This window comes from Haliotis rufescens, unplaced genomic scaffold (genome assembly GCF_023055435.1).
Source record: "Haliotis rufescens isolate VD_foot unplaced genomic scaffold, xgHalRufe1.0.p SCAF_71, whole genome shotgun sequence".
NCBI classification, from domain to species: Eukaryota; Metazoa; Mollusca; class Gastropoda; order Lepetellida; family Haliotidae; genus Haliotis; species Haliotis rufescens.
Genome location: NW_025964363.1, coordinates 100,953 through 126,457, shown reverse-complemented (window position 1 = coordinate 126,457; position 25,505 = coordinate 100,953). Strand labels below are relative to the sequence as shown.

The window sequence follows — 25,505 nt, the reverse complement described above, 5'->3', positions numbered from 1 at the left end:
AAAAAATGTGATCCAATATAGCAAGTAGTTACTTCCCTTTACATGCACACTGCTTTACTGCGCATCTTATGTTATGGTCATGGCGGCAATAGAAGTTTGTATGCTTGTTTATGTAGGGAGGCCCTTTCCCAGGTTGATGGTTCATAACTGTTTAATTGCTTACATACCAGCTCAACAAGCCAGAAAAAACCAAAATAAACACCCCCCGCACAATATTTTAAAAAGTCATTGTCTGAGAGCCAATTCTTTTCTTTTTTTAAGCCTTATCAAATCTTTGTCACTGTCCAGGGATTCCTCTTGGATTCCAAACCAAGTGCATTTGGCAGGAAAATTCGGGGGGAAAAATTGTTACTTTGTTCACATTTGGATTTTTTAAAAACTTTTTACTTTCTGAAAGTCAAGGATATTTAAACATTGCATTCAATGCAATAACGTAAAACTAAGCAGTAAAACCTCTATCTCATTATTGGTCATGTTATCAGTCAAATACAGATCACTTCTACAAAGCAATAATATTAGTTGGATACAATGAATTGGGATTTTTTCAAATTCCAATTTGGGGATGCTTACTGACATTTTGCTGCAGACTTGGGGAGGAATATCAGCCACTGTGCAGGTCTAAATAAGTCCCTGCAGTCTTTCACAATGTTTTAACACTGTTAAAGTTAAGATTCATTGGTGCCCAATATAATCCTTACAGATGTCCAAATTAACCAATAGCAGCATACAGTGCTAGGAATCCTCACTGTCCATGTACAGGCGACCTATGATTTTACACAACGCAGTGCTGGAAAGAATCACAGTCAAGGGTCCCTTGTCCATGCTCTCTTAACCCTAATCGTAAAATAAAATATTTAGCTCCCTTCATCAAAAGCTGTGGCATCAAACCTGAAGGACCCACAGACCCTCCTTGATTTTGAGACTGCAATGCAGGACACATGGACTCACCATAGCATAGTTTTTCTCCTTATTTGCAGAAGCAACATCCTGAATCTCCATGGCTCCAGCCAACAGTCCTGTAGCATAGGACCGCAGGGGCTCAGGGCCATTCTCAGCCCAGCCAAACAGTCGGTCCACAAGGCCCTCCTACAAACAAACAACGGAATTATGTGGACAGACAATGGTTATTTCAACTTGAAAACCTAACCCAAAGACAAACTTTAACAGTTACATATTATTAAAAAACAACAACAGTGTAACAACTTTCTAACGTGAATGAGTTGGGGGTTAAAAACTGCTAAAATTGCAAAGAACAATGAAGAACGGGGTGTGGTTTATTTCAAGATAAAACATTGTTCTATCTGACGTCATTCCTGGATATTTGACAACGCTATTTTTGAGAGGGGAGTGTCTAGAGAGTTGTTCCCCATAGATGTAGCTTGGAAACACAGATAAACCCGATAACCGAACGATCGCATCCCAAAGTGGGAGAAATATGACAATCGTCATTGGGAGAAAAGGTACAGGTAATGGACGTAAGGATTGTGAGAATATGCGGAAAATTTGCACAAAATATACTGAACAACAAAAGTTCCTTTGACCATGTTGACCATGTTGACATTGAATAAGATTTAATGCAAAGTTATGTTTTTTACCAAATCTGAAACAATTTCTGTTTGCAACAGATAAAAGACTCCTGTAAGTGTTCAAATGGTTTAATTTGCCTAACTGACTTCAGAAAATGTGTGATTTCATAAAAAACATGAACATGCCAAAATGTCAATTTACAAATTAATAGCGTGTGTCCACCTCTGGTTGCGATGCAAGCAACACATCTTCGTCTAATGGAATGGACCAGGCGCCGCACAAAGTCCTGTGGGAAATCTGTCCAAATCTGCTGGAGCATGTTTCGAAGCCTGGAGTGTCTTAGGAACACGTGGGTGATGTCGAAGGAACCGATCCATCTCATCCCACATGTGCTCGATTGGTGAGAGATCAGGGGAGTGAGCCGGCCAGGGGATGACATTCATGTTGTTTTGTTGAAGAGAAGCGAACAAGTCGAGCAATATGAGGCCGGGCATTGTCATGTTGAAAGGTAATGCCTGGGCCATGACGACGCAAAAACGGTAGAACAACAGGGCCGATGATCTCATCGCAGTAGCGCCGTCCATTGAGATTTCCTTCTACCACTATCAAACGGGTCCTCTGTCTTGCTGTAATCCCACCCCATACCATAACGCTTCCGCCCCCGAACCGATCCTATTCCATGACACAATGATTGATGTAACGTTCACCTCGACCTCGGTACACTCGAATCCGTCCATCGCTGTGGCTGAGGTGAGTGAGTGAGTGAGTATGGTTTTACGCCGCTTTTAGCAATATTCCAGCAATATCACGGCAGGGATCACCAGAAATGGGCTTCACACATTGTTCCAATGTCGGGAATCGAACCCGGGTCTTCGGCGTGACGAGCAAACGCTTTAACCACTAGGCTACCCGACCGCCCCTGAGGTGAAAACGAGACTCATCAGTGAATAGAACTTGTCCCCACTGCATGGCCGTCCAGCGTAGACGCTGTCTGCACCACTGTAGACATGCTTGACGGTGGTTTCCTGTCAAAATGGGACGTCTGGCGGGTCTTCTGGCGACAATCCCCGCACACCTGAGGCGGCGACGTAGAGTTTGTGAAGATATTCGTGGAAGGCCTGGGATGCTTCTTGCAGTCACTGTTGCTGGCTGGAATCGATTTCGTAGGTGTGTTGTTCGAATCCAGTTGTCTTGTCAATTATTGGTTACGCGTGGCCTGTCACTTTGAGGATGGTCTCTGACTGCATTCGTCTGTTGCCACTGTTGCCATAAACACCAAATGGTGTTTCTGTGGACGTTAAATTGTCTTGCAACATCAAGTTGACTCGATCCTGCTTCAAGCATACCAATGGCTCGCAGACGCTCATTTTCGGACAGGCGTTGCATTTCGTAATGGTGAATAATTGCGTAATTTTGTTGTTTTTCTTAGTAGTTGTTGTCAGCACGATCCTAAACAATGCATATGGAATCCCGTTAACACACATGTTTTATACCCATTCATGGGTAGTGAAATGCATGGGGCCTGCATAAAAGTCAACTTTCACATGGAATGCATGCTTTTCTGTAGCAGTTGCGTTTTTGTGACTTGATTCCATACATGTACTACAATATTGAAAAACAAACTTTACTTGTTTGAAAAATACACTAAAATATTGGTGTCACAGGAACTTTTGTTGTTGAGTATATCAGAAGAATCATACATGTAAAAGTTTGGTTTACTCAATCTGGCAATTTCAGAGGAAAAGATGCTTACAGAGCCAAGAATGCATTCGACAGAATTTAAGAGCACAGTCAAAGTGCAAAGCTGAACATCTTTAGAACCCTATTATCTTATGCTTGTCCCTCCCCATGTCCTTGGACATTTTCTTCTTGGCCCTCCCCTAAAAGACCACTTGAAATGTTATTATCAAAAAGTTCATTTTTCATGACCCTTCCCAAATATGTGCATTATTTCTTATGACCCTCTACTAAAGACATCTCCCCCACCCCCCTCCCTCACCTCTATAACAAGAGTTATCAGATGACATATTCCTCCGGTCTCGGACTCGGAATGGAGCCTGGCTATCTATACCCCACTTTTGGTTGATTGCCATTGGATACATTCAGTACAGTGAAGTAAAAAAATATGCTGTTAAATAATTTTCAAAATCCCAAATCATGAAAAGGCACCAGTTCACTACAAGACTGATCTCTATAGCAAAGTTTGTTGAGAAATATTCAATGTTTTTTTAGTTCTGCTCCGGAAACGAGCACTACCCTCATTTTCAGTAAAGGTCATCATGAAAACAAACAAATCAACAACAGAAATCGCAAATCATCACCAGGCACCTGTTTCACCCGAGGCAGATCTGTACAGCAAGTTTCAACACCAAATAATTCAACAGTTTAGGAATTCTGCTCTGGAAACATTTTTCAAAACAGGCGGATATTAAATGACTGCTCTTTGAAGGTGAGGCCAGGTTTAATAGGGTTTAACATCACCTTCAATATTTTTTTTCTATAGCGAGGTGTATGCATGTATGTGTGTGGTTGCTTGTACTAGTCCAGACTTGTGCCAGTTTAATAATGATAGCCAAATAACACGTCACAGTTTAACATGTATATCCCACTCAAACACAAAATACTGACACACTAAGGCACACAATATTCAGACACACTAAGACACAATATACTGACACACTAAGCATGCTAAGACACAATATTCTGACTGATACCAGTTCATAGTGCTAGCCAACTGAGATAATAAGTCGCAGTTTAACAAGTATATCCCACTAAGAGACAATATACTGACACACGAAGCATGCTAAGACACAATATTCTGACTGATACCAGTTCATAGTGCTAGCCTAATGAGATAACACATCGCAGTTTAACATGTATATCCCACTAAGACACAATATACTGACTGAGCTGACCAGACCTTGTTTCATCCCCTTAATGCCAAGGGCCAGGCAGGGCAACAACAAATTCCATCTTTTAATGCATTTTGATATGACATGGCCGGGGGATCGAACCACCGGCCTTCTGCTCTCTAGGCAGACGCACCCATTAGACCACGGAGGAGGTCCCATATCACAGTGAAATATCTCAAGGTCTCACCGTGTCCTGGAAGACGACCGATGCCTCCATGCCTGGCATCACATCCAGCAAGAGGCGGCAGGCTGCAGTGTGGAGATCCTGGTTGTTTTCACTTGGGTTCATCAGATACGAGCCAACCAACTAAAAGACAAAAAACTTATGTTAAACCCTCCTTTAGATAATCAATAACCATGGTAACACTGATTTCCATGGAAATTCCACCACAGTTTATCTTTAACAGTGGACAATATTGTTCTGTCATGTTCATGATGTTTGTGGAGAGATGTTACACAAGACTGTGAAATCAAGATACTGTTTGTATTATTTTTTTAAACAGTAAAATATATTCATGGATCAACATGATCATGACATGGGAGCTTCCCACTGGGCTTCCCTACCGCCCCTTATGACATAGGAGACCAGAAGGATAATGATATTTGTCACCATTTAATAGACTTTGTAACTATCATAATTTACCACTTGCCACCATAGGTGTCAGACAGCATTTCTTATGTAGCAGCTATAAAACTTTCTAATTCGTGTCATGGGATTTGAACCTACTGATCCGAGGTCGAACACCTTGTCTACATGACCAAAGAGGCTAACCCAGCAAGCTGACAAGGTACAGATGTCATCTGTGTGATGACTTCAAGCCCTGCTGTTCTTATATTTGAGTAATCATGATAATAAACATGATTCAGTAGTCACACTTATAGGTTACCTCATTCATGAAGTCTTCATTCTTAAACAAAGTCTTCATAAGATGACCTAGAGCACATGTTGGATTTGTTTTGCCTGCAAAAGAAAATATTGATTTTCATGAACATGATACAATTATGCATGTTATAAATAGGTAACTTTTGAAATTGAACACCCTCTTGATGGTTTTACTCATCATGTCATGTACAGACATTTCCTCATCAACATGATTATTATGCTGCTGATGATGAGTGTACTCCTATTAATAGCTGATCAGCTGTCTACAGGATGTACAGAGGGAGTAAGAGGTGTTATTTGTACATCTGCACGATCAGCAATATTTCAGCTATAAAGTAATAATGTATTCATTACTGAACATGAAGAAGTTATCACTGATAATGATAATGCTGGTTTGTTTTCAAACAGCAAACATGTTAAAAGAACTTGTACATGAAAAACTTGAAATAACTTGTGTCCAGATTCCTAACTACAAAAACCACGGCTTGACATAAAGTCTGCTAGTCAGAGACAAGTAAAATTCAGAAATGACAAGTGACACTTCCTTGTGGATGACCACTCTGTGGATGATATTTTTGGCTAACTTGTGAAAATAAAAATGTATATCTATCCCTATTATCCAGTGTATCATATCTCCATTCCATCATGATAAATACTGTGGACCCATCCACCACTATAGCTTCATTTCGGAAGTGACATCACCATCTTTCCTATATCCTACTCAACACAGAATTTCTGTCGCTTGTGATACCAATTTGATTGGATGGCTATTATCATGATTATTAGCATCATGCCGCTCAATGGGCTCAAAACAAGCTCCTGCAGCAAACAGGCCTAGAATATTTATCATACAAGAATAGAGACATAACATACTGGATAATCCAGGATGGTTCAACATGTCCAATACACACAATACTTAATCGTGATGGTCCATACAGAAATATATGAACACTATGCCTTATCTTTCAAGTTTCAATATACTGTGGGCTTGCAAAAATATTTTTATGTTAAAACGGTTAATGCAGTTTAATAATCTGTTCTTGAGTTAAAGTAAGTACCTGGATGTCGGTCATCAAAAGGATCTGGATCCATCTTGAAGTATGCTTCAGTTTCCTTTTCTACCAACTCTGCCAGTCTGAAAGTCATGAAACAGACCCTTAGCATGTCTTGAACACGCTGAATGTCTCCTTGTTTTGGAACCATTCACACATACCAGGTACTGATGACAAATGGTATGAGAGGCCAAAGAATATTGTGGAGGGGGAAAGCCTGAAGTAATGCAGATTTAGACATTTACAACTTTGGCACAGGTATGACCATGATGATTAGGGTTGGGAATTGGACCCATAACTGTATTGCGATATATTGCAATATTTCAAAAACATATTGCAATATTATTGCAATATATTGAGAAATAATTTCTACCAAGAGAAAAGCTTTTTTTCATATCCCTTTGACAAATATTAATATGAAAGCTGCAATGTTAACAATTTGGTCAAAATTATGAACCAATTTTAATAAATTGTACTATTATTTTTATCTACAATCAAATAAAGAGTATGAAGCATTTGTTTTGTCTTTGTTTTGATTTAATAAGGTAAGACTATACATCATGGCATATACATGTCAGTCGCAGTTTGAATAATGAGGGAAAAACCGATACGCCAAAAGCGTATCGCGATACGTATCGTGATGAATTTGTATTGCAATATACCGGTATACCGATAAAACCGCACATCCCTAATCATGCTAATGATGATGCTGACAAACCTAGACACATAATAATGGCAAAGCTGGAATTTGAAAGCATGGTCATAGGTTTCTGGCACACCCAAGGACATAACCCTGCATCGCAAACTGTGGCACTTTAGCCATGTTAGCATGAGCATGATGAGTCTCATATTCATTAGTCAATTGTATTAACATTAAGTAGGTCTTTGGTCTAAGCACCATAGTCACAGACAGCTGTTGTATTACAAACCGAAACAACATCCCATTTTAGATCTGACAGTATGGGTGGCTTGTTTTTGACATGTTTGAGCTGGAAAGCGAAATAGGGGTTGCACCTGATTACCTGCCCAACTATACAGTCAGGGTGGCCTCTCTGGGATGTGGATTTTCAATTCCTACTGCAGGACCCGGTTTTTCGCGTGCGTGGGCAAAGTCACTGAAGCGCGTGTAAAAGGACTTTGAATGTCCTGTGTATTGGTGTCACTTCATCGTTAGCGCTTGGTTGATTCCCGGCCTTCATTACCACCAGGAGGCTCGTTTAGGTGTCTGCGGCCTGTGCGGTCAGCGGGTGAATGTGGATACATGGAAAGACGTGTGTGTACTTGAATGTGTGTGATTTAAAATTAACTTGTTGCACTATCAGGATTGTTTGAAAATTATTACGTGAACTTCACGAGTTTAGTGGTTTATCTATTCATCATAGCACACAATGAATGGTCTACGATTCAATACGACATTCAGTAGATGTTGAGAGTTCACACAAGTGTGTGGGTATTTCCTATATCAATTACCAGTATTTTCTTGAGTATAGTGTGCAACCCCCTCTAGCGGATTCACTATTTTAGGGGGAAAAATCGAATGTCAAGTGCAGAAATAAATTACACTGTAGATCTACCCCTTCAGCGAATTCCGGTAAACGAACGGGTGATGAGAAACTTGGTCAGTACAAATTCAAAATTTGAGATAAAAAATCACCAGACAAATTTATTTACCGTTTTTAAATTGTATTTTTTGTTCTGCCAGGCATTGTTTTACATCCAGGGATTAAGATTACCTTGTGTATTTTCTCGTAAACTAAGCCGGACACAGCTATTAGCTGTACACACGTTTTCTTGGAATCTACCGGTGATACGGTCAAGACACACCCAATGATATATAACTTTACAGTATTTTAATGCAAGGATCGGCAAAAATTGTATCTGAAACTATTTTTTATCAGTAATAATATATCCCAATATCTTGTTAATTTAGTTGCAGCTTTTACTAAACATATTTTAAATAATAATAACCCTAAGCGAAGCAGCTGATCGCTATTGCCGGGTAATAATTTTTCACATGGAACCAGTCTGACCAGTCACCGTCAAGGCTCTCGCGCACGTGATCGCGAGAACTACGTGTTGACATAGAATCGTCAAACTATAACAAATATGACTTTTAACGAGTCAGAGTACGGCATTTATGATATATGTATCCATTCTCGGTCAATTAAAGTTCGTTTCAAGGCGTCAATAGCGGTAATCTGACCGTGGTCGCTGTTAATAAAAGGTGAGTTGCGCGATCTTCCGCTCCCTTCGCCGAAATTAATTAAAACAATATTTAAAGGAATTTTGAATAGAATTAATGAAATAAGTTACATACATAAGTCCAGATATATAAAAAAACCAACACTTTTTATAGCCAGACAGTGTAATTACATTATTAATTTGCGTACTTTAGTATGGAATTGTTGACATGGTATTTCCGGTGTTACGTGCCCACGGCAATATCTTTCCATGGAGGGAAAAAAATCATCAAAAGTCATTATTTCGTGTATATTGCGCACCCTCTTCTACACAGCTATGTTTTTTGGACAAATATTGCGCACTATACTCAAGAAAATACGGTAGCAGCTGATTAGTTATTTCATCCACGTCATGGAACAGTTAAGGCATATCGTTTTGATCGTTTATTTGAGGATGTTAGAAATAAAAGTCAACGGAAGAAATCCGTACGCCTGTTGTCTTGTTTCTTTGCTTTATGAAATATTTAGTCCCACCAAATATATATGTTCATTCTGAAATCGTGTTCAGATGTCATCAACAGCTCCATTTATTAGTGAACACGAACAATAATAATTATGGGATACATCAGCATCACAAAGAGCACCACGTGTTTCAGGCGGGTGTTTGTTGCAAGTTCAATTGCGCGTGTTATGGCAACAATATGTTGAATAAGCTATAATTTACACTATAGCAATTGCAAGAATAATAACATTAAGTATAAATATAAATGGGGAAGAAAACATGATCTTATTCAATGACAAGACAGATGGTTTACGTACTTGTCCGTTGTCGACAGGTCGGAATTCGCTTTATGCAAATATTTTTACCCGGGCATAAATTCCATTGGCTAACTTGGACAGTATGTTTTTCTACACACAATGTTGCCTGTGATATTCAGTGCACGCGCGTTTACATGTATGTTTCATCGTTTCTACCGTTATTTATTATAAACGAAATTAGGTTGTTTTAACGTTCGTGATCGAAAATCGGACAACTACACGATCGATAACGATTCAAACTCGTAATAAAAAAGGAAATAATCATATTGTTATGTTACAATGTTAGCGGAATACGTTTTCAAAGACTACTGATACGGACTGTATGTCTGACTTAAAATACTTTATAAGGCATAGTTGGGAATGCAAGTCGGCAATTTGAAACTAAAGTACTCATGGAAATGGAAAAAAACTGTTTTGCTGGATTAAATAATCGACACAAAGCATTACGTAGATGTAAATACGAAATAACAAAACAACTGGAAAAGTACTAGTCTTGATTTGCTAGTTTTATCTCAGTGCTCAATACAAAATGTACTTTACAGGAGGTAATTGTAGGCACTTTCAACATTCAAAAATAAAACTACTGACAAATCACTAACCACTGACAAATCACATGCACGTGGGTTTCAAGCACCTGTTTTTACCTGTCGTCAAGGTGTCATAGGTCATGGACATTCACCTTGATCTTCAAACACCTGGTTATGCTCAGTTTCACAACAGTCTACGTGTAAAAAGATATAAAAACCTTTGATACGCTGTATTTGTGCCAAAGCCCAATTAGTACTAATTGAGTTGTTTGAATATTTATATATTTTGTATATTAACTGCATTTATTTAAAATCTGAGATCGAAAAGACCAGGGTTTTTTTTCATTTCCGTGAGTACTTTAGTGCCGCAAATGCTTAGAAAGCTGCTTTCAATTCATAGTGGCTTGTGTCGACTTCCTGTTAGTAATTTGATTGGTCGGTCAAACTTCGCGGAAGGTCGTTCTGACGTGACCTGTAAAGTACACAGCGGTTGCGAGATTTTGTATATGAGTTTAATAAGATTGAGGTAATCGAGGCATGTGATTAATCCTGTTTTGTTTATTGAAAGCAGTAGTTGTTTATTGTTAAGCAAGTTTATCTCTGCAGCCGTTGAAATATGCAGCTACTCGCCGACTCGTCTCGCATCAAAACACGTGTCTGTGTACTCGCGGGCAGATGACCACGGAGTACGTTGATCACCGTGTCGGATTAACGAGACTAATTAATAAGTGATTTCAGTGGTTCGTTGCAAATTCGGTGTGTCGATGTCGGGAGTGCGAGGCTGTCGGATTTACGGGTCTAAATAGCGATGAAGTATATTGTGGATGTATATTGCTGCACGGTCGATTGTCAAACCATTAAAACTATTCCATGGTTCACACTGCCATACAGCCAATTCAAGGAATTCGAGACACGTACGTCTGTTAAAAGTTGATATAAGTACCTTAATGCATGTCCAAGATACTAACCCTTACTTGTTGACAAAGAAACTCGTAAGGTGTGTCATTGTCAAGTACAGCCTGACGCGTTATTGTTGTGACTGTTAATTTGACGCATTCATAATTACTGGATGAACGTTTAGGAGTATTTCAGACCTTTATTGATATCTCCCTGTATTTGTACATGTTTATGTACATAAAACATTAAATCAACTGAAACATGTATTATGTATTATATTAAAATAGCATAATATTTTTAGATCATAATTTGTTTTAAAATATTTTAGCCCGTTATCAATTCCATATGTTATTGGGCAATTATTGGTATATTATTAATGTTAAATGTGTTCATATACAATCATATAGCAAATATTTCGATATTGACATCAATACATTAATTTTCGCTTCGCTTCTATTCTCTTGCATTTTCACAATTCTTCGCCAGTGGCTGGAAGTATGAACGATCGAGCGAATTCCGATTAAAAAAATCTTTGTATTCTCGCAAAACGCCGCGCCTGTGATGTCCATACATAGTACTTTGGCTAATTTCTGGTGTCATCAACTATCATACCACGGGAAAGAAATCGAAGAGGCGACGATATATTTTAACGTGGAGGGGTAAGTTCATTTTGGGAGTAGTCACGTGCTGTATTGCGTCATCCCAGTTGACTGCGGGGTGATCACTGGCTCCCATAAATTTGATGCTGCTTCCCATTTGATTACGCGTATTTGGTACAGGGATTACCTAATACAATTAATGTCCAAAAAACAATGAACACCTGTTATTTTTATTTGTTTAAAACACACGACGTAGGTTTTCCGTATCTGGACCCAATTATGATCCGACTTCCATCTTCATCAATTTAACACATCAATCTGTGCTGTGACTAGTTTTAAACATCAATCGTGTCGCGTGTGTAAGAGTTAAAACTAATCTGAAACAACATTAAAAGTGAGAAGAAGTTAGTGCTGAAATCATACTGGGTATATAAAATTCCAGTTCCCATTTTTTTCTGTACCATTTCATCATGGCATCAGTGAAAAGCAGACGACAAGCATTGCGGAGAAGTTAGCGTTGATCAAGAGAGAAAGAGATTCACAGGCTAAAGACAGAAGACATCAGAAGACAGAGACATGAGGCAGGAAAAGACGGCGTACGTGAGTGAGTGAGTTTGGTTTTACGCCGCTTTTAGCAATATTCCAGCAATATCACGGCGGGGGACACCAGAAATGGGCTTCACACATTGTACCCACGTCGGGATTCGAATCCGGGTCTTCGGCGTGACGAGCGAACGCTTTAACCACTAGGCTACCCGACCGCCCCAAGACGGCGTACGACCAGACACTGGACAATGCACTGTTTGCGTGGTTTACGCTATCCCGACATGACGGGACACCCATCTCTGGCGAAGTAATGAAATTTCAAGCCCAAAAGATTATTTCATTCATGTATATCTTACCATATTTGCATTCAAATGGGCCCAACAGTCAAAGTAGTTAACAATAACGGAACATCAAAACTTCTACAAAAGATCGATCTAACTCGAACAAAAATAAAATCATACATTGTATTTATTCTCACAAACACCGGCAATTCTTCTGTCGAAACCATGCATGCGCATTTACGTACATACGTCATCAAGTGTGCATATACAGTACATGTATTGGACTCCTCTTTAGTTCAACTATCACCTGACCTACATTCCATTGGCCCTGAGACCCGCGTTATCGGGGGGGGGACTGTATAACTGCTAATCACAGTGGATAATTAAATATACAGAGTTTCCTGTATATGGCAGATGTGTATGCCGATTGAGGAATTTGCATTATTTCTAGAAGTACTGTATGCATATGAAATATATATTAGAAAATCACCGTGGGCATGTGGACTGTAAATATCAAATGCCCCACAGCATATTAACAACATCAAATAACAATCTTATGTTATCCCATACGCATGTAAGCATTATGAAATCGACGCTAAAACAAGGAAATAATTCTGTTTCACCCAAGGTGATGTGTTTAAGAACATTGGTTTTGTATGAAATAAGACACCCCGCAACATGTAATAATAGGTTAATCATATTTTATTCATCTGAGATTTGTAAACAGGCCAAACTGGCTTATGTAAATAATGCTCCCTCCAACACAACATATATTAAATACCGCATTCAGCAATATTCCAGCTATATGACGGCGGTCTGTAATTAATCTAGTCTGGACCAGACAGTCCTGTGATTGACATATTGAGCATCGATCCACGCAATTGGGATTGATGACATGCATCAACCAAGTCAGGGTCGCTGACTTTGTTGATGCATGTCATCGTTTGTTTGTTCGTTGTTTATCGCCGCACCCAGCAATATTCTAGCTATATGACGGCGGTCTGTAAAATAATCGAGTCTGGACCAGACAACCCAGCGATTAATATCATGAGCAACGATCCACGCAATTGGGATCGATGACATGCATCAACCAAGTCAGCGAGCCTGGACACCCGATCCCGTTGGTCGCCTTTTACAAGCATGGTCACCTTTTACGGCAAGCATGGGCTGCTGGCATGTCATCGTATCTCAATTGCTTGAATCCACATGCACATCAATTCCAACACATTTCTCCTGGGTTTTTTATATCTTTTTTCGCCACGGAAGTAATCAAGGTAATCGCCGTTTCACTTCGACTTACCCGATTTCATAATGTTTTTATGCAGTAACTAAACTGAGCAAAAACTCCGTGAAACTATTTTTACCACAAGTTCGTTAAATTGTCGCTGTCTCGGCGCCTTATAACAGAGGCCCGCAAGCGCTTAGCACCACTGGTAATGCAAATATGATTCGCCAGGCATATGTCTTTTACCCTTTTCAACTGGTGTTCCCTTAAAGAACCACCAGTTGAAAGGGTAATAGACATATGCGCAACACGTTGGTATTTAATGCTTGCTAATCGTATATTTAAGCTTCATTTATCCAATGAGGACAGTCGGGATTTTATTATCGATTTCAATTGTGTGGCGGCAGATTCATATATAATATAACCCCAGATCCATATTGGTAATGCTTTACGCATGGTAATCAACCGCGTTATCGTGGTTCTAAATATTTTAATCTGCTGTCACAATTATTTTGATTGCTATTAAAATTCCACATGCCCCCAAATCCCAACACATTTTTCCTGCTTTTGATCTTTTTTCACCACCGCGTTACGCATGGAGATTGGCGAAAATAGTCGAAAACAACCGTGTTCATTTGTGTACATGGTGTAAGCATTTGCATAATACACTGGCGATACGGAACATTGAGGTGAACATCGCCATCACACACACATATATGCTGTCACAATTAAAATTGCTAATACAATACCACATGTCCCCCCATTTCCAACATATTTCTCCTGCTTTTTATCTTTTCTGAAAATGAAAGCCATTTATTCTTGTAATCGCCGTTTTTGACGACTGTTGTTGTCTATTCATATGTATAATAAAACCACACATACATATTTGTCAGGCGATACCCTTGGAAACCATCATGGTTATCATGGTTTAAAATATTGAAATCTGCTGTCACAATTCCAACACATTTCTCCTGCGTTTTAAATATTTTTCGCCACCGCGTTACGCATGGAAGGTGGCGAAAATAGTTAAAAACAACTGCGTTATAGCGTTCCGTAAGCATTTGCGATTCTAATGTTATCAAATTCGTAGATTCAAGGAAATGCCATAAATCCCTGTATAACCATGATAACAACTTCCGATAAGTTTATTATTACATAAACAGAACCACCTGCCCGACATGCTCATTACAGAACATTTCAATACATACACAGCACACAGATCACTTTTACGTTGTCCCATGACCTCATTGTAGACATGATAGAGCTACTGGTTACCGACCAGTTATCGCCAGTTTTTTTTTTCATTTCTGTCACTCCGTGATTTCAGTTCGTGAAAAATGATTTAGTTGATCTCTGTTATAACGTGTATAACTTTCCCGTCGTCTTGACAGCACGTGCCACGTGATCACGCATATACGCTTCAGTTATACAAATGACATTACAAATTTGTCGTCTGCAAACCAATATTCCCCACATTCGATCTCTACATGCTATCATATGTACTATGGATTTCGATATATACACATGCTACGTACAGCTCAAATAGGTTTCAGAATTGTATTTTGAGAAAGAAATGACTGACCGATAGAAAGCAATGCCAGAACGGAAGTGCGTCATTGTGTTTTGTTTTTTATTTTCGAGTGAATAAGTCGCGATGGCCCACATGTCTTTGATAAAGCTGTATTCGGGCTTGGCGATTATTGTGGGTTTTTAAAAAAAAATATTTCCTCACAAGTGTTTTGTCATTTTCGGATAAATCTTTCTCTCTTCCAATGAAAACGAGCAAAATTAAAATGATATCCCGTGCGACAACGGGGAGTTGGCGATAATTTATAGCCAGTAGCAATACAGTCTAAATAGTTTTGGTAAATAATTTGTTTACGAAATGTTGTGTCACATGATATGCAAATTAGGTGTAATGCCACGTCACCACTGCGCCGGAAATTAGCTTTTTGTCCGTCATCCTTTTGCCGGATCATGGTTGGTCAGATTACAACAATGGGTACCGTTTTTCAGATGGAAATCGCGCGGGTGTTAAAAATATTGAACTTCGTGGACATATCGTGCTTGGTTACCACATGTGACAAAGATTTCTCATGTATATATTCTGGCATTAAACAACGTGTCTGTGCCGATAACTCAAGGTGACAAATGCCGACTGACATGACTAACATCCCACGAACGTCTTTCGCATGCTCGAATTATTCCGTACCGTTTCGCCACATAATAAAGTAGCGGAAGGGAACATTGAGGTGAGTATCGACATCACACACACATATATATGCTTTCACCAGTTCACAATTAAAATCGCTAATAAAATAACACATGTTCCCCCAATTTCCAACATATTTCTCCTGCTTTCGATCTTTTCTGAAAATGTATATTCTTGGGGAATGTAATTTTCGATTCAATTGTGTGGCGGCAGATTTATATATAATAAAATCCCACATACATGTTTGTCAGGCGATATCCACGGAAACCAACCGCGTTATCTTGTTTTAATATATTGAAATTTGCTGTCTCAATTCCGACACATTTCTCCTTTTTTTTCGCCACTGCGTTACAGTGTTCCGTAAGCATTTGCGATTCTCATGTTATCAAAATTGTCATACATAATTCATGGATTCAAGAAAATGCCATAATTCCCTGTATAAACAACTAAAAATTCTCGTGCAAAATTCGTGGGTTCGAGGAAATGCTGGCTTTGATTTTTTAATGAGGTGCCATAAATCACTGTATAAACAACTTGGTGACACTGACAAGTTTATTACATAAACAGAACACCTGCCCGACATTCTCATTACATAACATTTCCTGTGTGTTACAGCAAAGATCACGATTGTATTTGTAGGAATTACCATAATTAATTCACATGGTGTAACTTGCGTTGACAATACGATGAGACCTGACATTAGGCACATGTAGTCAGCTGATCCGGTCGAAGAACTCTCAAGTGGTCTGCACATCCGGTTAAGGAGCTCTCAAAATGTGACGAAAAGTCTTTTCTTGGATACCTAAGACAGTCAAAGCTCTTGAGAATTTCCTTATTCTCTCTCCAATGTCTTTTTGGTTGAAGGCAACATTGTATTACGCTTAATAATGACGATGTACTTATAGGTGTATATTTTATTGGCGCTTCTTCTTCTTGGCAGCTGATGGTAAATAAGCCGCACTCGGTTATCTCCCTTGAACGCACGCGAACGGCTTGCCCACCAATTCCAACACATTTCTCCTGCTTTTGATATTTTTTCGCCACCGCGTTACGCATGGAAGTTGGGGAAAAACATCGCGTTACGGTGCGTTATAGTATTCCTTGTGCATTTGTGATTCTAATGATATAAGTTTTATTACAAAATTCATCACATGAAGTTTGCAGTTGCCAATTGAAAATACCCTACTGTTTTGCATCATTATTTTTAACATTTTCCCTTTCTAAGTCAAGATTACTGTTAATTTTTTTTTCAAAAGTACACTAATACAAACATTATGAATGTATGTTACTATTTGTGTCTTTCTTCATGCAAATTAATACTCTTTTGATACGAAAAAGGGGGAAAAAATGTAAAAACAGGCCAAACTGAATTTCTACACAGAGTTATGGGAATTGAATTGCCGCACGGGGAAGAGGCCACCCTAACTGCTATAGTGTTAACGAGTGATTACCATAAACATAAACTGAAGCAGCAAGTCGTTATGACAAAATAGTCACTCTATCATTCACAGTGATCTTTGAATCTTCTTTGAACTAACAAAAGCAGCAAATAAGAAGAATTTTACCGAATGACCAATATTATGTCCCACACAAATAATTGATGCACATCATTTGGATTCGCATCCCATAGGATACACAAATAATTTGTCAGTTTGAATAATTATAACCAATTCACTTGAAGCCATGGTAGCACAGACTAAATATGTACTCTGCATTTCCAATTCCCTTCAGAAAATCTGTTTCAAACAAGGGAATCCTCCTCCATCATATCCATACATGCCATAATAAGAGTGAAGCTTGACATACATTATATATTTCATTTGTTTATAGAACAGAGGTAACCCTGGAACCTCTATTTTCATACCTGGGACCCCCAAACTTCATTACTACTATTGTCAGCAAGTCTGAATGACACATGGTGTTTACAGTGTTTGCAGTTGTGTTACCAAAGAAAGAGACCTGTGAAGTTCCGGTGCATAATAGGTCTTCATCAACCCATTCTTGCCGTAAATGGCAACTGTGTTTGTCGTAAGAGGCGACTAACAGGATCGGGTGTTCAGACTTGCTGACTTGGTTGATTCATGTCATCATTTTCCAAATGCGTAGATTGATGCTCATGATGTCAATCACTGGATTGTCTGGCTCAGACTCCATTATTTATGGACCGCCGTCATATAGCTGGAATATTGCCGAGTGTGGTGTTTAACAAACAGACAAACCAAAGGAAGAGGGTTGCAAAAATACTGTACTTATTTACATTGATCTTAACCAATGATAATCATTTAGACACACATTTCCAATTGAAAAAAAAATGTTTATTTTCTAAGTGAATGTACAAGCATTGAGCATGTTAAGCATGCTATGTTAAAAAGTGATGGTTAAATAATTACAACCAAACACCTTTTTCGCCTGAACATGTCCTTCAGCACAATTTTTGGATAATATTTTTTTTTCACTGGCAACAAATAAATGTATATAGGTTGTTATACTTAGCTTGTTCACCCAGGGAAGAGAATTTCTACTATCCCGAATAGTGATATTATATTGCAATACCACCCAAAATGTTTGATTTTCAACTAGCCTTTAAGATACTTCTAACATAAACATATGACCGTGCTAGCGGGCTAGTGCTAATTTCTACCCCTGTTAAACCCCAAAGAAAGTTGACAGTGAAAATCAAACAGTAGGAATGACAACTGTTTATTTACACTGCTGTGATGTTAATTTCCCAAGTTGGTGATATGTTGTTTTGAACTGTTACACAATGTATATAATGCAATCAACAGTGATCAATGTGACACAATACTTGAGTTTGTCTTCTTAGCATGTTAAGTTTGTGAGTGGCCGTTTTGACCTGCTCCCTCACTATGTACTTTGTTTGGGAACATGTGGACAACGATGTAGCAGTGCAGATATCATAGAAATAAAATAATAACTAATGTAGAATTGGAGAAAACATAGAGTTATCCCCCTTTAATATTTGGAACTTGGAAGATCCAATGTTTTCTAACCGACATTCTGATCACTATTTCCGAGAAAATACATTTCACAAACCAAAAGTCAGTCACATCCAGTTATGAGTCGTTATTCGATTATTTATCACAGGAAAGAATGGTAACATCTAATCCCAAAACATTAGCTTTTGATGAGTTCTCAAACTCATATTGCAATCATCCGCACATCCAGCAATATCTAGGCATATATGTTACAGAAAAACGTCCAACCTTTTCAGTCTTGGCAGTTGACCCGTGTTGTTGTTGTGATCCCTGTTCCATTCATCAAGAACTGAACTGAACTCCGTTTGTGATTCTGACGAAGACGCAGACATTGTTTTGAATGCGAGAGTCTATTTCAAAATCAAAACACTGCAAGTGGTTGAAGTCTACATGCACTAATACGCGTATCAGTGGTACAAAGCAACCCCAAAACTCAAAAGAGTCTTACAGGATTAACGACTGCACCCTTTGGGTGTAAAAACAGTTTGAAAGTAGCTGTCTTTTACAAAATCAACGAATTTGTTCCACCATCACATGCAACATATTCGCAAACGACGCCATGCCGTTCACAACTTTCCGGTAGTATATCTCAGTTACAGTTTCGTATTTGTATAACTTATGCCAGTATCATGACGATATTTTTGGATTAATTTAGAAATTTGATAATAAATTCTTTGTTTTCAATTTTGCGTTTTTATGGTAATCCAACTTCGAAAATTAAGGAAATAGTAAACTGGTTTCCAGTCTTTATGAAGACTCGTTCAACTAATGATATGCGCATGCGCTCGTTAGGGATTTTATGGCCTGCTTCCAATATTTATAACATGAGGTGCGTTCAGTTATCAAAATTTGAGTGACCTGAGTCAACTGAGGTTACCATATTTCTGGCAACCAGAATTGACTAGAGTCAACCTGAGTTAACCAGTGTTAGTCAAGGAAAACTGAGGGCAGTATTCGAAGTAGAACGCATAAAATGCAACCTTAGATTTAATGGTTGGTTGGTTGGTTGTTTAACGCCGCACTCAGCAATATTCCAGCTGTATGACGACGGTCTGTAAATAATCGAGTCTGGACCTGACAATCCAGTGATTGACAGCATGAGCATCGATCCACACAATTGGGATCGATGACAGATTTAATGGCTTCCAAGAGACGGAGAAACACAACCGTGCTACATACAACACGCAACTATGAGACGTTAGCAAGTGTTTCATTTCATGACAAAGCTGCCATTGTATCTTTATTGTTGAATACATGCAATACGACAAAAAAGTTCACAATTCCGTGTAGAACATCAAACGACATGCAAAATCATCACCAAAGTGGCATTATTAATTCTAAAGCCGAAAACAGTTTGGTTATAAGTCAAGGCTAAAACAGCTAGTGCCAATGTCAACTGGCTAGGAAAACTTCAAGTTTTCCCGAAGTCTTTGAAATCGACAGCCACCCAAATTTGGTTTAGAATGATAGACTTAATTACATTTAGTACCCAAAAGAAACATTCAAATCCATTAATTTCCCAAGCATCTAAAAACACAACGGCAAGCTTGTGTAACACATATTTCGTTTTTACTCAGAGTATTTACAATAGTTGTATGAAAGGAATGAGGACACCTGACAGACTATCCGTTGGGATTCCGGGCACAACTATAGGTCCCCAGTAACACGTAACAGGCGACCAATGGAATGGGTGGTTGGGCTCAGTGACTTGGCGATTGCGTGTCATCGTATCCCAAATGCGTGGACCAATGCTCATGATATCAATCACTGGATTGTCTGGTCAAAACTCGATTTTTGTCGTTTTGCATGTATTCAATAATAAAAATACAACATGACTCATTGTGTAATGGGCAATGTAAAAACATATTCCCCATCTGCAAAAGCGTTACAGTAGGAACAAAGGAATCGTATTAGTCAATCGGAGGATATATAAGGGACATAACTCGTAATCTGAATGCAAGAACTGGATTGAATGCTGACTATCTGGAAGATGATTTGTTGTCAAGTTTAGAAAATAATAGTGATGTTTCTGTAAGCCAAGGTATCCTTGTGGTAAGCATGTGAACAAGTTTGGAAAGCCCTTTCCGAGAGAGAGCGGAAAGTCCGGGGTTCGATCCCCGACCGCGTCATACCAAAAGACGTTAAAAGATGGTACTTGTTGTTACCCTGTCTGGCGCTCGGCATTAAGGGGCTAAAACAAGGACTAGTCGGCTCGGAGTCAGTATGCTGTGTCTGAGTGGGATATTCATGTTAAACTGCGGCATGGTGTCTCAGTGTGCTAGCACTATAAATCGGCTCCAGTCCGGACTAGTACAAGCAGCCACACAAACACACACACGTACATGCACGTCTCTATATAAGTGCAATAGTCTTGGACGCGACGTTAAACCCCATTTCACCTCACCTCACCACCTTTCCGAGAACAATGGGCAGTAGTGTTACAGATCATGCTTGTACCGAGGAACACTTCAAATACATCTGGGGGGAATCTTCGATGGAATTAATTTTGTCAAGCATAGACTCGGACACCACTTTAGAAATGTTGGTGAAGGCGAACTTAGTGGCTCTATCTGACATGATCTGATATCCAATCTTAATAATATAAATAAAGCGACAAAACCCTTTCCATATCCAGTAGAAATCTCTGCATAAAGTATAGTCGTTTGTACGATTCCGACTATATCATGAGCATGTGTTTACGAATCGCTATAAAAAAAGTAATGATATCAGGTTTTCGCTGAAAGGTGATGTCTCCTGTCCCATCGGTGGCTACGGTCACAAACACATGCTAAGGCGAGTCAATTGTTTACCTGAAAAAAAACCAACAACACGGGAACATATGGTACAAGATAAAATAGGGAATTGCATCTGATATTATTTTTGTCACTGATGCGTCAAATTTGAAAATGTCCTCCACGTGTCTACAATAATTATTTTTGAAGTCTTTACTGAGGCCTTGAATGTTGTAACTTTGATGAAACAAATTCTGAGCAAGTCAGACGCTCTTTAAAATCTTGGTTGAAAGAGCATGCTCCATTGTATCTCAAAAGTTGTGAAATGTAAACACCAAAGGCTGGAGCTGCTGGAATATCGCTCGACATGAAAGGAAAGTTGACTGTTGGAAAGTTGAAATCATCCCTCTTGTCATACAGTCTTGTGGTGAGTGTTTGTCACTCTGAATCTTTATGCACAGATCTAAATATGAAACGGACGAGGCGGTCTCACTGGTCTCCTTTATTTCTAGTTCAGGTGGGTAAATCAGTGGAAGGGAATTGGCTATTTGATTGTTATTGAACAGAAATTCCGATTCATACGCATAAAGAAACAGATCCGCAAGTAGGGGCACAATTGGCGCCCATTGGGCATTTACTTCTTGCCTACATGTCTTACCCCTAGACGTCTTGACGTAGATGTTATCAATAACAGAAGCTATCCTTAGCTGAGCCTCAGTGTTTAAGAACCTTTTGCTCAAAGTGTTGATTACAAAAGCCCCGGTACGATGAAGAATGCCTTCTCAAAAAGCAGGAACGTTGTCGTGCACTTAATACCTTACGGAAAACTAAGCGTAGTGAACATATATATATTCAACTAGAAATGAGTAGAAAGCTCTCTGCAGAGTAAAACACAGTGATTATATGGAAAGCAAACGAAGGCTTTTGGATTCCCCCTTAAAAATATACATTATTAAAAGGATTGAGCAGCAATGCATACCTATATCACTTTTGGAGGGGGTACGGGCTTTCCGGTTATTGGAGCAAAGTGCTGTGCGTTCTAGAACGTTTTGGAAGAGTCTCAAAGAGGTGAGGTGAGGTGAGGTGAGGTGAGGTGAGGTGAGGTGAGGTGAAAGATTATTGCACATATCTACACATGCACAATATATATAGGGACGTGCATGTGTGTGTGGCTGCTAGTACTAGTCCGGACTGATGCCGATTTATAGTGCTAGCTGACTGAGATACCGTGCCACACTTTAACATGAATGCCCCACAAAGACACAGTACACTGACTCCGAGCCGACCAGTCCTTGTTTTTAGCCCCATGATGTCGAGCGCCAGACAGGGTAACAACAAGTACGATCTATTAACGCTCTCCGGGCGGACGCTCTGGCACTAGACCCCGGAGGCGCTCTACAATATCGAACATCTACAAAAAATCCTATAGATGCCTGAGAACGGATGAGCTTTAATAAACCAAATCTCTCCAGAGGACAATCCTTATTATGTCTGAAGCGTCCGAAAAGGAATTTGATTAGGTCAGCTGACATTTCAGATGTGCCGATAAATAGATCGGAAATAATTGACAGTACATGTCTTGATAAATTGAAAAACTGTACATATGTAAATATGCCAGAGTTTTTACAGCAGTATAACTATTGTTACTCATTTGACAATTATATTTAACTGTATGTATAATTCAAGTATTTTCCCAAAAGATTGGGACACGGGTATTATTATCCCAGTGTATAAGAAAGGCTCCTTCCTGGAGGGCAAGTACTGTGTTGAGTATTCTGTCTAGGGTATTTATATCTTTTCTAAATGATAGAATAATATTCTGGGATGATGCATTCGATAAAATATTGGAGTGTCAATCTGGGTTTAGGAAAGGGTATTGAACCACTGATAACGTATTTGTTTTAAATGCTATTATGCAGATATATATATCTATGTCTGGCAGAAACTTATACGTAGCTGTTATCGTTGTTTCGAAAGCATTTCACGCAGTGTTGACATTCTTATCAATGGGAAGTGTTTGAAAAAAGGGATCTGTAGTGTAGATGCTAAAAGCTATTTGTGGTTGTATTAAAGCATATTTAAGAAGCAATAACATAATGTCGGATCAATTTTAATGTAATTTAGGTGTTAGACAGGGATGTGTCTTTAGTCCTTCATGTTTCAGTTCTTTGTCAATGAAATTGTACACGCAGTACGACAGGAAGGTTTGACCGGGGTACAACTACACCCAGACATCATACAAATATTTCTGCTGCCATGTGCAGATGATTAAATCTTATTTTCAGATAATATTAATTGACTACAAAATGAGCTAAATATTCTTTATAGATAATGTAATGACTGGAGTATGTTTGTCAATATATCTAAAACAAATGTTGTAAAGTTTAAAAATGGTGTGCGGCAGAGTAGCCGTTAGAAATGTTATCTTAATGGACAACTTGTGGAAATTACACAAGGCTGTAAAAACTTGGGTTAAAATATTAGCAAGGGATTATCATGGAAACATGATTTGAATAATTTGCAGTCCGAAGTAAAATGATTTTAGTTTCTCTTTTGAAAAATATCGGCGTCTTCAACCTAGTTTTTCTTCAGACTGTTTGATTGTAAAATTACCTATGCTATTACTGGCGCTGAGAAATTGGGGTTTCATAAAATGGAAGCTCTCGAGAAAAATTCAGAGTAATTCGTTTTTAAATGTTAAACTGTACATGAAATATTGCTGTTTTTGGTGAATGTGGTAGATGTCCCCTCAATGTAAATGCAATGATGAAAGCGTTTAAGTACTGGTTACTATGTACACAATTTCCTAAGAAATGTTGCAATATGTTAGTCTCAGATGACAGTAATGGTAACACTTACTGGGTCACAAACATAAGACGCACACGGTTTTCTCTTGGTTTGGAGATGTATGGCTTCCAGGAAATGACCATGTATTTACATTAATGCTTACACAACGCTTAAAGGATCATTTCCAACAGATATGGGTGAGTGCTTTACAACAAAGTTATAAAATGTCATTCTATTCCCAATAAAATACAACTTTAAATGTTAACAGTATTTAACTTGTATAAATAACTTGGCACAAGCTTCTCTCGATTTATATGCAGTTCGCCTTGGCTTGAAATTGAAACGGGCAGGAGAAGTAAAACTCCCACTGTAAAAATTGCTCTTCTAAAATTATTGAACACGAGATTCATTTTCTGCCTGTTTGTCCTACATGTGATCACTTTCGACAGATTTATGTTCCATCTTTTTATCAGATACATGTACATCTGAATATAAATAAATTAAAAGCTCTCCTGTCTTCTACACATGTAAATATGATTATAAATCTCTCTAAGTTACGGAAGCCTTTAAGGGTCGAAATTACAAGATAAATTTTAAAAAACAAACAAATGGCCCTAAAAGGCTTCCGTAATAAATTCTTATTCTATAGTAAACACAACGAGCCTGTGCATGGTCACTGTGACCGTGACCCTATTATTATGTACAAAGGACCTAAGGACTCAATGTGCTGAAATAAAGGCAATGCTGGGCAAGAAGAATGGACATTCTGACAACAAATAGCGACTTTTGGGGTACGCCAATGGTTGACGCGTTCGTTCGACACGCCGAAGTCCCGTGTTCGATTCTCCACATGGGTAGAAAGTGTGAAGCTCCTTCGTGATGTTCCCCGCCGTGGTATTGCTGGAATATTGCTAAAGGCGGCGTTAAATAATACCCACTCATTCTTTCCTAAATGTTCCCTACCTATGTAAGCAAGGACATTTTCATTGACGTGTTCATGTTTAAATGATCGACAGTCGTCCAAGGACTACAGGTACAAATGAGTATGACAAATGTATAAAGAAGCGAATGAAGGGGAAGCAACAGTCAAAACGACCCCCGTTCATCCCCCGTTGTTTGTGGATATGAGTATATCTTTACATTCCCTTTTTATACTACTGAGAATGTACAGTATGCACAGAGCACTAAGACACTATTGAATAAGTGAGTTAATGAGTTTGGTTTAATGCCGCATTTAACAGTATTCCGGTTACATCACTGCGTGTCAGCGCAATGTGGGAGGAAAGCCCGAAGAGATGCAGACGTTTAAAACTTCGGTGAAACCCACGGG

General features: G+C 38.8%; 1 protein-coding gene across 3 annotated transcripts in view; it reads right to left on the bottom strand.

Annotated features, from left to right (window-relative positions):
* The window catches only part of LOC124111536 (DDB1- and CUL4-associated factor 1-like), a 71,861-nt gene extending 52,638 nt beyond the window's left edge, over positions 1–19,223 (bottom strand). For all 3 annotated transcript variants that reach the window (XM_046471276.2, XM_046471278.2, XM_046471277.2), the window contains exons 1-5: positions 18,885–19,223; positions 6,381–6,457; positions 5,327–5,400; positions 4,627–4,746; positions 949–1,086 (exon numbers count right to left, since the gene is read on the bottom strand). In XM_046471276.2, coding sequence (XP_046327232.1) covers positions 949–1,086; positions 4,627–4,746; positions 5,327–5,400; positions 6,381–6,457; positions 18,885–18,988 — 513 coding nt within the window. In that variant the 5' untranslated portion in view covers positions 18,989–19,223. The remainder of the gene's footprint in view (positions 1–948; positions 1,087–4,626; positions 4,747–5,326; positions 5,401–6,380; positions 6,458–18,884) is intronic.
* Positions 19,224–25,505: the final 6,282 nt, after the last annotated feature.